This window comes from Pseudomyrmex gracilis, unplaced genomic scaffold (assembly GCF_002006095.1).
Source record: "Pseudomyrmex gracilis isolate BER0280 unplaced genomic scaffold, ASM200609v1 scaffold_157, whole genome shotgun sequence".
NCBI classification, from domain to species: Eukaryota; Metazoa; Arthropoda; class Insecta; order Hymenoptera; family Formicidae; genus Pseudomyrmex; species Pseudomyrmex gracilis.
This window is the reverse complement of record NW_018020741.1, coordinates 134,388-148,925: the sequence shown is the minus strand read 5'-3', so window position 1 is coordinate 148,925 and position 14,538 is coordinate 134,388. Positions and strand designations below refer to the sequence as shown.

Below are 14,538 nucleotides of genomic sequence, written 5' to 3'. Positions count from 1 at the left end.
AATATATTCTTAATTTCAGAAGAATATCATCTAAAATCTTTAAGAAGATTTTTTAAGTATAAAATCTTCTACTTACGAGAATATAATTTTTTCGGTGTAGAAGGCGGAGATGGCTCGCGCGAAAAGGGCGAAAACTGGCAAAAAATATTGTCCAATAAACTTTTAACGTTAAATTAGAATCTGTTAGAGTGCAGGATCGTCGAATCCAGCAGCGACTAGTTAACAACACCAGGATTAGCATTTGTGTGTACGAGCGAAGAGTTTAGAATATGCTGTAAAACGACGAATCAAAATTGAGATTTCAAGAAAGACACGGAATGCTTAAAAAAAAACATTATAATAGATACACATATTGAGATTGTGTTGAAAAGAAGATGGCTTTCTCGTAAGCTTGAGAAAAAAAGTTGAGAAAAAAGTTTTCTTTTCATGTTATAAGAAGATGATACTGAACTGTTGTACATACGTATATTGTACACATGAAAAATGTCTCGGATACGTAACAGATTCTCTCACTCGTTTATCATATTTTTATTGCGTTAACAAAATATTGACTTAACGTTTCGATATAAAAATTTTGAAATTTTTAACAATTAAATCTTTTTTAAGCTCGATAAGTTACTAAACTACGAAATATATCTACGAGTTGTTAAAATTTACGCTGGTCTAAATAAGCGTTTAGGACTATCGGTTCATTCTCCGATAGATGTACAGAGTATTGCGAGATAATTGTGCCTCGGTAGCCTAACAGGGAAGGCGACGGCCCGGAAAGCCGGAGAGATTCCAGGTTCGACTCCTGGCTGAGGAATATTTTTTCGCAATATTTTAAAAATTAGTTAGACGGGGGTAGACGGGATCTCTCATATATGTGATGCAAACCCAGTATCCTATATGAATTTAAGAATTGAAATTCAATTGAAACAACTCGCGTGTTAAAATTTACGAATAAATATTAGGTCTAACCGGAAAGTTCTGTCCGTTTTTGGAATAAAACAAAATACAAATTTTTCTTACCGTCAATAAACTTTATTAAATAATATAAATTGCCATTATTATTAATGATTTCTTGCCAGCGTGAGGGCAATTTGTATATTCCATTTTTGAAAAATTAAGAAAAATTTGTATTTTGTTTTATTCCAAAAACGGACAGAACTTTCCGGTAGACCTAATATATATATATTATATTTAATATATATATATATAATATATATATATATATATACGCATTTTTAAACATTTCTATACTTGCATATCAGAATTAATTATTACGGTTTCTTTCTCGCGTCACGATAACGCTTAGCGTTTATGTCACAAACGGGAAAAGAAAGAAACCAAACGATGGCCACTTCCTGCCACGGGTTTGCCCAACGACATCAAGATCCGCGTGTCGTTTCTTCCGCGGAACGGATCTCCGCCGAGCTTTTCATCCACGTCCATAAATCACTGTCACTAAGTTTGAACGAAACGTATTTTCTCGTGGAAACGGCATTTTTAAATTCGATTCGGTCGCACTGACGGGCAAATAGACGAGGTATGCGGACAAGACGGGCAAAAAGAAAACCAAACCGCCTCTTCCCCGTCCTCTAACGTACGTGTGGGAGAAAGCGAATCGATGTAAACCACCACGTTTGTCGCTGCCCGACGATAGCGAGGACTTTTACGAGAGACGTCCGCGTACATGCGCACACACATACATCATTTTTACTCGGAGATTTTTCTCGGCTCGCATAAATTCATCGAGGATGTTCATCTCGACGCGCGACGCAGAATTTTATTCTTTGCGTGTGCGTAAAAAGCGGCGAACGCAGACGCGCACCTCTCGCAGGAAACTCCGATACATCCCAATCTCGTCGTCGACAGAGCGGCGACAACCGACAGAATTGGAAATTTCGCGAATTGGAACACAACATTCGTGACCGTGGTCAGCCAACAATTCGCTCTATAGCGCGCCGGCTTCTCGGGCGGTCACGTTTTCGACGAGCTACACAACACTCACGACAAGTGGTACGTGCGACAGGTCAATATTTTCAACCTGCGTGTGTATATCGCCGTCGTCCGGAGCTTGATTATTTATTTGTAACCGTTGTTGTTCCGCAATTATATATATTTTCCGCAAACAAAATTCATTCCAAGTACATTGGGCATAATTTTACGTTCTATTTATATCTTAATAATAGATCGGAGAATAATTTCGTACGTAATAACGATTAATTTCCTGATTCTTTCCTCTTTCCAGACGTGTATACAGGGTGTCCCAGAATTGGTGTAACATCTCTCGTGAACAAATAGAAGGAGTAAAACTGAGAGTCAAAAAGTTTTATACCATTTTGCTAGATTCGCAATAGTTACCGAGATCTTAACAAATATCAGCGAATAAGCATGTATCGGGCTGTCTTACGCGCTTAAGGTTATATTCAGGGTAAGATAAAAGATAATGCCAGATTATTCAAATTTTGCCAGTCAGTAGATAATATAAAAAAAAAAAACATTGTGCAAAATTTCAGCTCCTTTGCGAGTCTTGTTAAAAANTTAGTACGATTTTAATTTAACACGAGTTCTTATGGGATTTCACGATATTCTGATATAAATTAAAAAATAACTGTAGATGTAGATATGCCGTAATTTTTTGAAATTTTTTGCAGTTGTTAATAAATATCTTGAAAACAAATTCCACTCGATAAAGTAGTCATTTCGAGAATATCACATAAAATATAAATTTATATTTTGCTAAAATTAATAAAAATATATATTTAATATACATAAAACAATTATATTTGTAATTTTATACATCAATTGTTACGTTTCAACGAACTTTTATGATTAATACATTTCCAGTTTTTCATTTATCTTATGTTGCAAGTAGAGTATAATCCTACTCAAAAGTATCAAAAGTAAACATTATAAAATGGCACAAAATATACGTAAAAACTTTTTCGTAGTCATTAAAAGTATAATAAATAGTTTTTTAAACTTATTTTTTAATACAAATAATACTTTTCCAGCAAACAATTATTATCTAAATATTAAAATAGCTTCGGTTTACGCTATGTTTTTTTTTAACTTTTGACTGAGATCTTACCCTGAATACAACCCTGAAGACAGACCAGTGCGCTTCGCGCGCTTACGGTGTTACTCGTAGCAGCATATGGGAGGAGCTAATATAACAGCATATACATATAACATTATAACATATACATATAACATGTACATATAACATTATAACATATACATATTAAACATGTACATATAACATGTGTAACATTATAACATATACATATTAAAATGTAATTGTGCGAAGCGCGCCGGGCTGTCCTACAGAGCGCGTAAGACAGACCGATGCATGCTTATTCGCAGATCTTTGTTAATTAAAATTTCGGTAACTATTGCGAATCTAGCAAAATGCTATAGGACTTTTTGACTCAGTTTTACTCTTTCTATCTGTCTACAAAATATGTTACACCAATTCCGGGACACCCTGTATATTGTGACTTTGAGAAACGCGCAATTTGCCCTTTAATTATCTTCGCCAGGTGTAATCGTGTAAACAAAAGTTTTGCAACTCTCATATAAAGTGTTCTTAACTCGTGTTTCGCGGAAATCTCGTGAGAATTATAAACAGACTTAGGGTAAACTTATATAAGCTATAATTTTTAAAGTAATCTCACAAATCTCTCGAAAGCGCAATGCTTTATATACCCGCAAGTATATATAATCAAAATAAAAGAGTTGCAATATATTCTCTAGAAAATTTGCGATTTAAAACAAGTTCAGCTCCAAAACCCTCCGTTCACGCTTGAAAATAAAAATAATATATATATCAGCAAATATTCAAGAAAAATCGTAACTTCGCACGTTATCTCGAACTGTGCGCGCGTTGTTGTTCACACATCCCGTGTATCTGCAGCTCAGCTTATGATAATGGACGCGCTCGATTTGGAAATTTCCGCGATTCGAATAACGTGTGGTCCTCGGAACGCGGTCGGCCGATGTGCCGGTATACGATATATATATATATATATATATACATATATATATATACAGCACAACTGCCAGTTTCAGCTGAGTGAGACACAACACGCCATGAATAAGTCTCTAACCGCTCTTGTTGGTCCGACATTGTCAGCGAGCGGCTTTCGACAGCGGCTGTTCCACAGCCGATCTCGTTCCACGCCCCCTTTGTCACCGGGTCTTCTACGAGCCCTCGTTATAACGCCCATAATGAGAACGTCGAAATTCAGTCTTCGTCCTCTTATCGTTCCCCATCAACGCGACGTCACACTGCATCTTCGACGAGAAATATCGACTGCGCTCGTCCGCGTAACGATCATAAAGATCATAAATTAACGAATTTCTAGATTTCTCTCTCATAATAACAATTCTCTCTTTCTTTCTCTCTCTCTCTCTCTCTCTCTGCGAGAACGAACGACATTCCACTCGATATCCATCATTTTCGAATTGTCGCAGGTGCAAACCATCCTGGTGGATCCACCAGAAAGGCGATATTCCTCAAATCGCGACCATTTCTTTGTTAACATATTTGTATCGGTACGATTTTTCGCGATTGTTTTCAACCGCGTGGATATTGTACTTTCGTCTCGTCGTTTCTTTTTTTTCTTCTCTCTCCTCTCCCAAGTACCGAATTCTTCCAAGAAAAAAAATCGCACAAATTTAATAATAATTTTCTAGATATAATTGCATTGTTTTTTGCTAAAAAACAACTTTTCTTGCAAATATTTTGTTCGGTATTTTAAACCGAACTATTTTGCGACGCACATTTTCTACCTCCGGTAGAAGATGACTATATATGAGTCAGAAGTGCGGAGTCGCGTTTATTCTTCGAGTGCGCCTCGCTCAGCGGTAAAGTAAGTAAGTTCGCCGCAGTCGCCCCAGCGTACTGGTAATTAAAGTAATGAAGGATAAACCGCCCGAAGTAACTCGCGCAATTTATCCGTGTCCCGACTAGCTCATTATTGTACTTTGACCTTCTTGCGCTCGAATTCACTTCTCCTTCGCTTTTCCGGTTGATATACGTTCAATTTTTATCGCGTTGATAGTCGGCAAATAATTGGTCCCCGGAGAAGAACGGGGGAAGCGCAGTGAGGCACGATAATATTCATATTTGTGAAAAATATACGCGAAAACTTTGCTCATCGCGCAAAATAAATTTAAACCAAACATTTGTTCGATTAAAAAAAATCATACGAGAGAAAAATCTACATGGGTAAAATAAATATTTCATAATCAATGATATATATATAAATATCGATAAATGTGTATTTAATTTAATGATATAATATATATATATATTTTTTTGCAGAGAGATTCAGAGATATTTAAAGTATAATTGTCTCTAATTCGCATTTTGAAAAAAAAAAAAAAAAACAATTATCGACGAGAAATTTTCTCCGTCGTCTCGCAACAAAGAACTGAAAATATTCCAACAAAGGCGACATCATTAATCTCCCGCAGACACATATTAATTAACTTTTTTAATTCACGCCGCGCGCATGCATAATGAATGAGAGTTTTTTATACCCGTGTATCAAGGAGGGAAGGGAGTTGCGCCTATACACACATATATATATGTATATATATATATATATATATTGAATAATGCAAGTGTGGACGTGGATGTGATTTTCAACACACACACGCCTCGGTATATAATAACAGACAGAAGAGTCGCCGCAAAGAATTGCACACGCTGTGCAAAATTACCGGTAATGTAACGAAATACGCAGCGGCGGAAGTATACGCGGACTCATAAAAGTTTCAAGCCGTTTTCTAATTTAAACTCCCGGCGCTTTCTGCTTCATTAAAGCCCTATCTTATCGAGCGGAAATATTCGTGTAAATTGTGGTCTTAGGCGCCGCCGTACGTTTTGCTCGAGCGGCCGATGGGGGTGCTTCCTCCCCCCCACACGCCGCCGCGCCGGGACGAGAACATTATTTTCCATATCGACTTTTACGCGGTCGCGTCCGGATGTCGAAAAATTTATTGCACCGCGCGAGCGCATGGTGTTTTAAAACAATATTTTTAGAGATGAAGAAGAAACGTAAAATTACTTTCACAGCGCACGTGAAATCTTTTTTCTTTTTTTTTTTTTTTTGTTGCCCGCGTTTCTCCAAAGTGTTGTGGCAAGGTCGTCTTAAGAGGGTACTGGATACCGACTATAGAGACCTGTAAACCGACTTTCTCCTATGACGTTTGGTGTCGTATTTACTTCATTAAATCTAAAATGCTTCTACAAAAATAAGCAAATTGTGCTAAGGATTGGCGCTTGTTCTTTGGAATGTCAAAATTCAGCATAAATTTTTTTTCTTATACAGTTTCCTTCTATAAACCTCACTATATGGACCGTTTATTTTGAAAGTGGTGTAAGTCCATTTTCTTTTGTTTCGTAAACTAGTTATACATAAAAAATTTACATTAAATTAAGCATGAATCACGTGATATCTCATTTTTTTCAAAAAAATGGACTTACACCACTTTCAAAATAAACGGTCCATATATTCATGGTATGTAGAATTATTTCTAAGCTTATGTACATATTTACAATGAACAAGCGCCACAGATACGACAAAAACGAATCTAATGACACATTCAGATTCTGGTATGACTATCTAATTGATGAGAACAACGTCTTAGTGTGATGACAGTATAGGGTTATCATATGCTATCATTATGAATGAAAAAAAGTTTCAAAAGGCATTATACAGGGTGTCCCAGAATTGCCGTACAATCTCTCGTAGGCAGTTAGAAGGAGTAAAACTGAGTCGAAAAGTTCTGAACTATTTTTTTCTATTATTTATAATAAAGGAGTAATTATTGAGTAAATCAAGCCAATCAGCGCAAACCTTTAGCCAGGCACACGTCAGTGAGCGCTCACACACACCAGGCGCGCGGCTCACTGACGTGCGCCTGGCTAAAGATCTGCGCTGATTGGCCTGATTTACTCAATAATTACTCCTTTATTATAAATAATAGAAAAAAATAGTTCAGGACTTTTCGACTCAGTTTTACTCCTTCTAACTGCCTACGAGAGATTGTACGGCAATTCTGGGACACCCTGTATATCTATTTCCAAAAGCACCAAATAGTTGTTTATATGTATTTGCTTCTATAGAAGCATTTTTTATGTAATCCAGTAAAGAAACTTAAAAATTAGAGAAATTTTGGTTTTTAAAACGTCGAAACGGTTTACAGGTTTCTATCCAGTTTACAGGCCGGGCTCCAGTACCCTCTTAATACTCGCTAAGCTCGTCGTTGCCGCGACAACGCACATCCGTATTGTTGCGAGATCAAGAAATTCATTTTTCTTTTCCAATGATTTTCACAGTTCTTATCGATAAAAAAACGATCGAGTCTAATTGTAAAAATTCTCTTCTCCTCCAGGACGCCAACGGGTCTGGAGGACGTCAGCAAATATCCGGAGCTCTTCGCGGAATTGCTAGCGCGTGGCTGGTCGGAGAGAGACATTCAGAAACTGGCTGGTTTGAATCTCATACGGGTGTTCAAGGAGGTGGAGCAGGTAAATTATTTTTACTCTTTTTGAGCGAGAGAGATAGGAGAAGGGAGAATACAAGCAGAATACAAGAATCCTTTCTTTAAATTCCGTTCGACGAAGAAACAAAAAAAAATGAAGAAGTTCGGACTTCAACCCGGAAAGAAGAAGACGGAGGAGGACGCGATTGAGAGAAAGAAGGGCGATCGTTTTTTTCCGCTGCGAAATAACCGATGGCCTGGTTCGGGGGGTTAGCCGAGTCGACCAATATCGGATTTAATAAAGCACACAAATCATGCATCCGGCCGGGCACGGCACGGCCGCGCGCGCGTTGCATCGTCGAACAGGGGGAGGGGGCGGGGGAGGAGAGAGAAGCCGGATTTTTGCTCTCTTGGAGCCCTGCCAGTCGTAGTAGAACCAGCTGGCACGATTCACTACTAACCCACGTCTCCAATGGGAAGAAAGAGGCGCATTTACTACTTTACTCACTCGCTCGCTCGCTCGCTCGCTCGCTCGCATGCGCTTTCATATAACATATAACCGGCAACTACATATGACGTGTGTATTAAACGGCTCTGAAGTATCGCTCGGCATCGCTCACACACTGACGTTTCATAAGTACACTTCGCGCGAAAGATAAGCTTTTCGGACGTTGAAGTGTTAGTCTCATACGCATCTGAAAAGTCGTTACTCCCGCGCACGTCGGCGCTTTAATTAAAACCCAACGCTCGGACTGCGTTTTCCTTACCAAGAGACACGGAAATTATTACACAATAATTGCTCTCTCGGTTTAACAAAAGAAACAAAAAATAAATTAATGACGTTTTTGTTTTTTTTTTTTTTTTTTTTTTTTTATTTGTCATCTCATCGAATAATACAACAACATGTAATAAATCACGTGCGAGAGTAAATAGCAACAGCGTGTTGCGGATTAAAGTTGTATCCTCGCTCGCGTACAGTATCGAGGATCGAAATCGAAATAATCGGTCGCGTGTNCCCGCGCACGTCGGCGCTTTAATTAAAACCCAACGCTCGGACTGCGTTTTCCTTACCAAGAGACACGGAAATTATTACACAATAATTGCTCTCTCAAAATAAAAAAAAAAAAAAAAAATAACTCTCTGACGTTTTTTTTTTTTTTTTTTTTTTTTTTTTTTAATTTGTCATCTCATCGAATAATACAACAAAATGTAATAAATAACGCGCGAGAGTAAATAGCAACAGCGTGTTGCGGATTAAAGTTGTATCCTCGCTCGCGTACAGTATCGAGGATCGAAATCGAAATAATCGGTCGCGTGTTTTTTTTTTCTCCCTCCCATCCGTTTGTTTATCTTAATTTTATAATTAATAATTTGCGAACGCAAAACAACAATCGAAAAACAAAACATTTGATATTATTGCGTTATCAGTGTTGCGCGTTACGTTCGCAAATAAAACCGTATTGTTGAAACACAACACACTCGTCGTGCTGTATATATATATATACGCGCCTGTTCGAATGTTCATTAACCCGAAATCGAAATTAAATTTTCTCCAATTTAATCGACGCTTCTACACTTTGGCCACTCGATTAATGTCTAGTATATTTCAACGTTAAATAGCTGCGTTTCGCGTGCAGCAGCGGCGGCGGCAGCAGTCGAATGCAGATCGTCCGTCCCCCTACGGAGAATTCCGCCGGCGCCTGAAAATGTTTCAGTCCGGATATTACGCGCGCGCGCGCGCGCGTGGTACACGCCTCCCGACAGGAATGATGTGAGAAATTATGCGCGCCGGATGTTCCGGATGTTTGAGGACGCTCAGAATGGCCGTTGTTGAAATTACTGTGTGATAATTTAATTGCGGCGCGGTGCGGTCAACGGAACCGCGCGGTTATTTGTCCGAAGCAAGAGTCGTTTATTATATTTAGAGAAGAATGTGTGTGCGCGCGCGCGCACACACATTTGACATTCGGATTGTAACGTAATAAACGTTCCGACGACGGGTTGGGGGGGGGGGAGAAGGGTGGTGAGTTACGCGTGAAAGAGCGTAAATTTTCGCGTTCACCTGGGCGCATTTTCTCCGGCGCGCCGCCGGCTTCCGTAAGAACAAAGATTTCAGCGCGATCGCGCGCGCTTGTTGAACCGCGCTACGGGCCACGGGCACCTATAACCGAGGGTATTAAAATTATTCTATGAATTCTCTCGCTGATTTACCACCGCGTGTCGCGAAAAACTACGGCTTCGAAGAATGCGAAGTCGTCGCCGCCGCCTAGTCGAAAAAACCTACGAAATTCATCCTTGGAAAAACACAATGGAAGCCTAAATAAGGACCGAGTCCCGCGCGTCGTGTAAGTACGCCGTATCTTAAATTATTCCGATTTTAATCTGACGTGTGCGATGTTCTCTAGTCTCCCGAGATATCTTATTTGATTATCGAATATGAAAATGTGACTTGTCACGTTTTCGAGAGATAATTTGCAGCGCGCGCGAGTCACGCTGAAAATTCCGCGCGCTCTTATGAACGCCAGTTTCTTCCGAGTGAGAGACGACGGGAGTTGCCATTAATTCTCAATGTGCAAATACGGCGAATAGAACTCGTCGGTGTCTTCTTACCTGTGAGACACATACACACGCGCGCGCGCGCGCACACACACACACACACACGTCGTGCGCGCTTCGCTTTTCTCGTCGCGAGAGTAAAGTCGACAAGGTTGAGCGAAAGGCAAATAATCCTTTGAGCAATTCCAACCCATCTCATCGCCGTTTTCCACCGCACCACCGCCACCACCACCACCACCACCACCGTCGGTTACACGAGGCAGGCGAGAAACGTCGTAATTGCTGAAATAATGGCCGTGCCTACGGCACACGGCGTGCGGCGGACAAAATGGTGGCGATTACGTTACCTTGAAATTCAATTCTGCTATTGTTCCTCTCCCACGGAGGAAGCGAGGAATCCGAAGGAACTTTGATACTGTTTCGCGTGAGACCGCGGCCACCTTCCCGCGCGCCAAACGTTCGCCGCAAGGAGTCGTACTACTAGGGTAGTGGTGGTTGTGTGGGGAAATTCCTGAAGCGTAATGTAATCAGTGTCGTACACACCCGCGTTATGTAAATCGCTCCGCCACTTTGAAACGCGCTAATGGCAAGCGAGAGCAGCACCCTTCCCCCCCCCCCTTTTCATTTTCTTTCTCACCTTCGTGTCTTGAGAAAATTGCAATAAACCGAGTTGCCTCGTTTTAAGACAGACAGAGAGACTGAATAAACGTCACGCAAGAATATCGATGTGATATAATTCTTGTGAGTTTTGTTTTTTTTATAAGTATATATTTATTTGCGCAATTAAATTTCGCGAATTCTGAGAGCGCGCAAACAGAATTCCAGATGAAAACGGAATTCTACATTTTTTATGTTCACAATTTTTAAATGAAAAATTTTTCTATAAATTTTCAGTTTCGCGCACTCGGTTCAAATGAGACTGATTAACATGTAACAAGTCCGGTCCGGTGCGTTTGTGAAAGAAGACCCTTTCAACGTCCATTAACATTTAATCTCTCGGTCGGGGTAGATTCTTCAAGCGCGAGCGCTTGATATTTCGAAGAAAAAATTTCAATTTTTAAAGCACAGTGTGTATATATAGAAAGAGTTGACGACGAAGAAACGACGACCATTACACCTATGAGACGTCAGTATTGCCGGCTTGGCGGTTTATACCGCAAGTGCCGTAACGTTACGGCGCCCGAGGCGCGAAAGCGACACAATAAAGGATTTGATTAGACCGTCGACGTCCTTCTATAACATCGCCCACTCATTTCCTTTCTCTGTTGTTGCCGGAGATGCGCGCTTCTATCGCTCTTTGTATTCGTTTAATTGGAAATCTAGCGGGACACGACAAAATGAAACTTCACCCAACGTTCACGTTAAATTCACGCGTTGTGGGAGAATGTTACACGGAAGATGACTCGTATAAACGCTCAGAAACGCGCTCATTTCGCAAATTATGACTAGAATCTACGGAAAAAAAAAAAAAAAATGGAATAAAAAATAATAATCCCAAAACGTTAACCGCAATTATTACGCAAACAACCAAATAACGTAATAAGCTTTTAAATGGCATTTCATTCGAATTTTACGTATCTTTGTGTTGCCACCTTCTCAGACTAGAACTCGTTTAATTGAAAATTAAATATTAATATACACTAATACTGTATATTAATATAATTTAATTGAAAAACTTTGTGTGCATGAAGGAATGAATTTAAAAAAAATACAAATAAAATTACCTTACTCCGGTGTTCTTATAATCCACTGAAATCGACAGAAAGAGAATATAATATCGCGTATGAATATAAAATTTGTATGAAAATAAAAAATAAAAAACAAATTAAATTAAAATTAAATCAAATGTTTCAAAGCGTGGAAGAAATGTAATTAGCTGTCTGTTACAAGAGATGAAGATATATATATCTGACGCACACACGGAAAATATCACGGAAAATCAGAACAAAATTCAAAGAGAAATTTATTTTTCGACGCTATGCAACTAGACGTCATCAATCTCATTTTGCAATTGACACGTATATAAATTGCCGTCGACGAATACGATCATAAATGTTAATCTCTTTTCGGGATACAGCGACTTGTCTGAGAGACGACGCGCACTGTGTGCACATCGCGACGTTTTTTTTTGTTTTGTTTTTTGCCATCACGGGACGAAGAGCGGCGTGTGTCGCGAGCATCGCCGACGCGTTCGTCAGCCGTCGAAAGCTTCGTTTTCGGAAGGGGGGGGTAAAACCCCCGCGGTAGGTTAATGGGCTTCACCGAAAATTGATGGTGCGCCGTGCATGCCGTGTATGAAATACGCGCGCGCCGTCGATTTTTTTTTTTTTTTTTTTTTTTTTTTTTTTTTTGCCCCGCGCTCTTCGTCTTTGCTTTTCATCGCTGCCCATCCCAGGAGGCGCGCGCGCGCGTGCACTTCGTCCTTTTTATTTCACCGCCGCCTTTTCTACAACACGGAGCAATCGCGCGATTTTTCCTCCGGAAAAATTTTGCGGCCGCGCACGGGTCTTCCATCATCGCCTCGCACTCGCACCTCGCAAAATGTCAGAAGCTCGGCGCGAGGAGTCAAAATTCGACCGACCTTTTTGGTTGCATGCGCAAATCGCAAAAAAAAAATGAAAAAAAGAAAACCGAGACGATTGGTTTTCTTTCTCTCGCGAGCAGCGTTTGATAAATATGTCTGATACGGGTGATTCAATTTCTCTATATATATATCAAAATCACTTTTTTTTAGAGTTTTATTTTATTTTCCGCAGCTTGTTGCTATATGTTGATTTATCGACGTCAATATAACCAACCTGAATTTATTTACTAGACAAAAGCACTTTTAATCATCGTCAACCATCGATCGATTTGTGAACGGGGTGAACGGGTTGTATGTATAACGCGCGCAAATTACAGTGAGTGATCGGTGACTAAACTATGATTGGTGGTATTGTTCCGCGAAACCCGCTCGATCGCGGAGGTGATTCGACGGCGTGTGTTGTCGAGCAAAAGGTTTAAACGTATAAATCAAACCTGTAAAGCTGCGCTTTAACAGTCGATAATTCATATTTATGCCGCGCCGTATATGTCTCGTAAATGTGTGTTTGCAGATTCGCGACAACCTGGCCGCAGAAGGTATGGAGCCCTTGGAGGAGGAGATCCCGCACGAGGACATAATCGGTCGCGATTATTGCCGTTACAACATAAAGCGTCCGATGACGCCTTAAGCTGTTGGCAATCCTCTTGGCGAACATACAATGCAAACACGATCGAGTAATCGAAGTGAAAACAGAGAGAGAGAGAGAGAGAGAGAGAAGTAATCAGGAGAGAAGGAAAACGGATCACTGCCCCAATGGGAGTAAAACTCATACAACTTCACCTCCAATTTCATCATACGGCAACCTCTCGCATCTCCCAGGACGATTTGGCGTCCTCTGTGCACAAATACATACACACACAAGTTTTCGTCTATTTCCTCTCTCTCTCTCCTCTTTCTCTCCCTATCTCCTCTTACCCCTTTCGATCTTTTCCTCAACAATATCCACACGATTCTCATCTTTGTACGTAAGTAGGTAGATAAACTCGATTTCCGCCGGAAATCCCGAACCCGTGAGATGCGAATGTTCGCGAAGGATGTCGAGATATCGCGAAGGATATCGGCCAGTGGAACGTCAGTACCGCGACTAAAAGGCTCGATGCGAATAAAAATTGCGACTGGATCGATTCCAGTTATCGAATCCGAGTTATTTCTGGAGATATGATATAATAACTTGCGAGAATGTTGTATGCAATTTTATATCCTTTAGCTGCTAATAATCCATTTTTGCTTTATTATAAAATTTAATATAATAAATATATATTTATTATTCTATCGGACGCGTGTGTGTGTGTACGTACAAACTCTTTATTATATATAATACTTTATTATATAGGCAAAGTGTTTGCCAAATTGTTGATCAATTTTACAAATTTTTATAAAATTCAAATAATTAGCGCGCTGAAAACGTTCCATAAAAAAAAAACAATCTGTCGATGGAATTGATTACGTAATTAAAGCTCTCTAGTTGCCGGTAGAGAAATTATCGATGTTATAAAGTTAAATTTATACGTATGTTATTTTTTTTTAATTCGACATCGACCAATTTGCTTCATATCTAAAACAGTTCGCATTGCACATTTATTAACCATATCCGATCTGATCGATAATAGAAATAATAACGCGGTTATATTAATGAAGCGATGGTCCATTAATTTGGAAGTAGCACGGAGTAGTGCTATTGTGGTGCTATTGATTACTCCAACGAGCCATTGCACGAGCTATTGTATAATTTAATTACTAACACTGGTAGGCAAAATCAAATGTGTGTCATAAACCGTATGATAAAATATATACAAAATTACACCATCGTTTAGCGACAAACTTGCAAGTCGTAAACAAACAGTTTTCATACGATATGTCAAAATATAATTTTTTATGTGTTATATATATATGTATATATATATATTATCGATAAA

The 14,538-nt window shown here is 39.5% G+C and overlaps 1 protein-coding gene across 1 annotated transcript in view; it reads left to right on the top strand.

Moving 5' to 3' along the window:
* Window positions 1-14,466, top strand: part of LOC109857407 (dipeptidase 1) — a 124,933-nt gene extending 110,467 nt beyond the window's left edge. Inside the window, exons 9-10 of the mRNA XM_020433682.1 lie at window positions 7,393-7,528; window positions 13,134-14,466. Coding sequence (XP_020289271.1) covers window positions 7,393-7,528; window positions 13,134-13,250 — 253 coding nt within the window. The 3' untranslated portion in view covers window positions 13,251-14,466. The remainder of the gene's footprint in view (window positions 1-7,392; window positions 7,529-13,133) is intronic.
* Window positions 14,467-14,538: the final 72 nt, after the last annotated feature.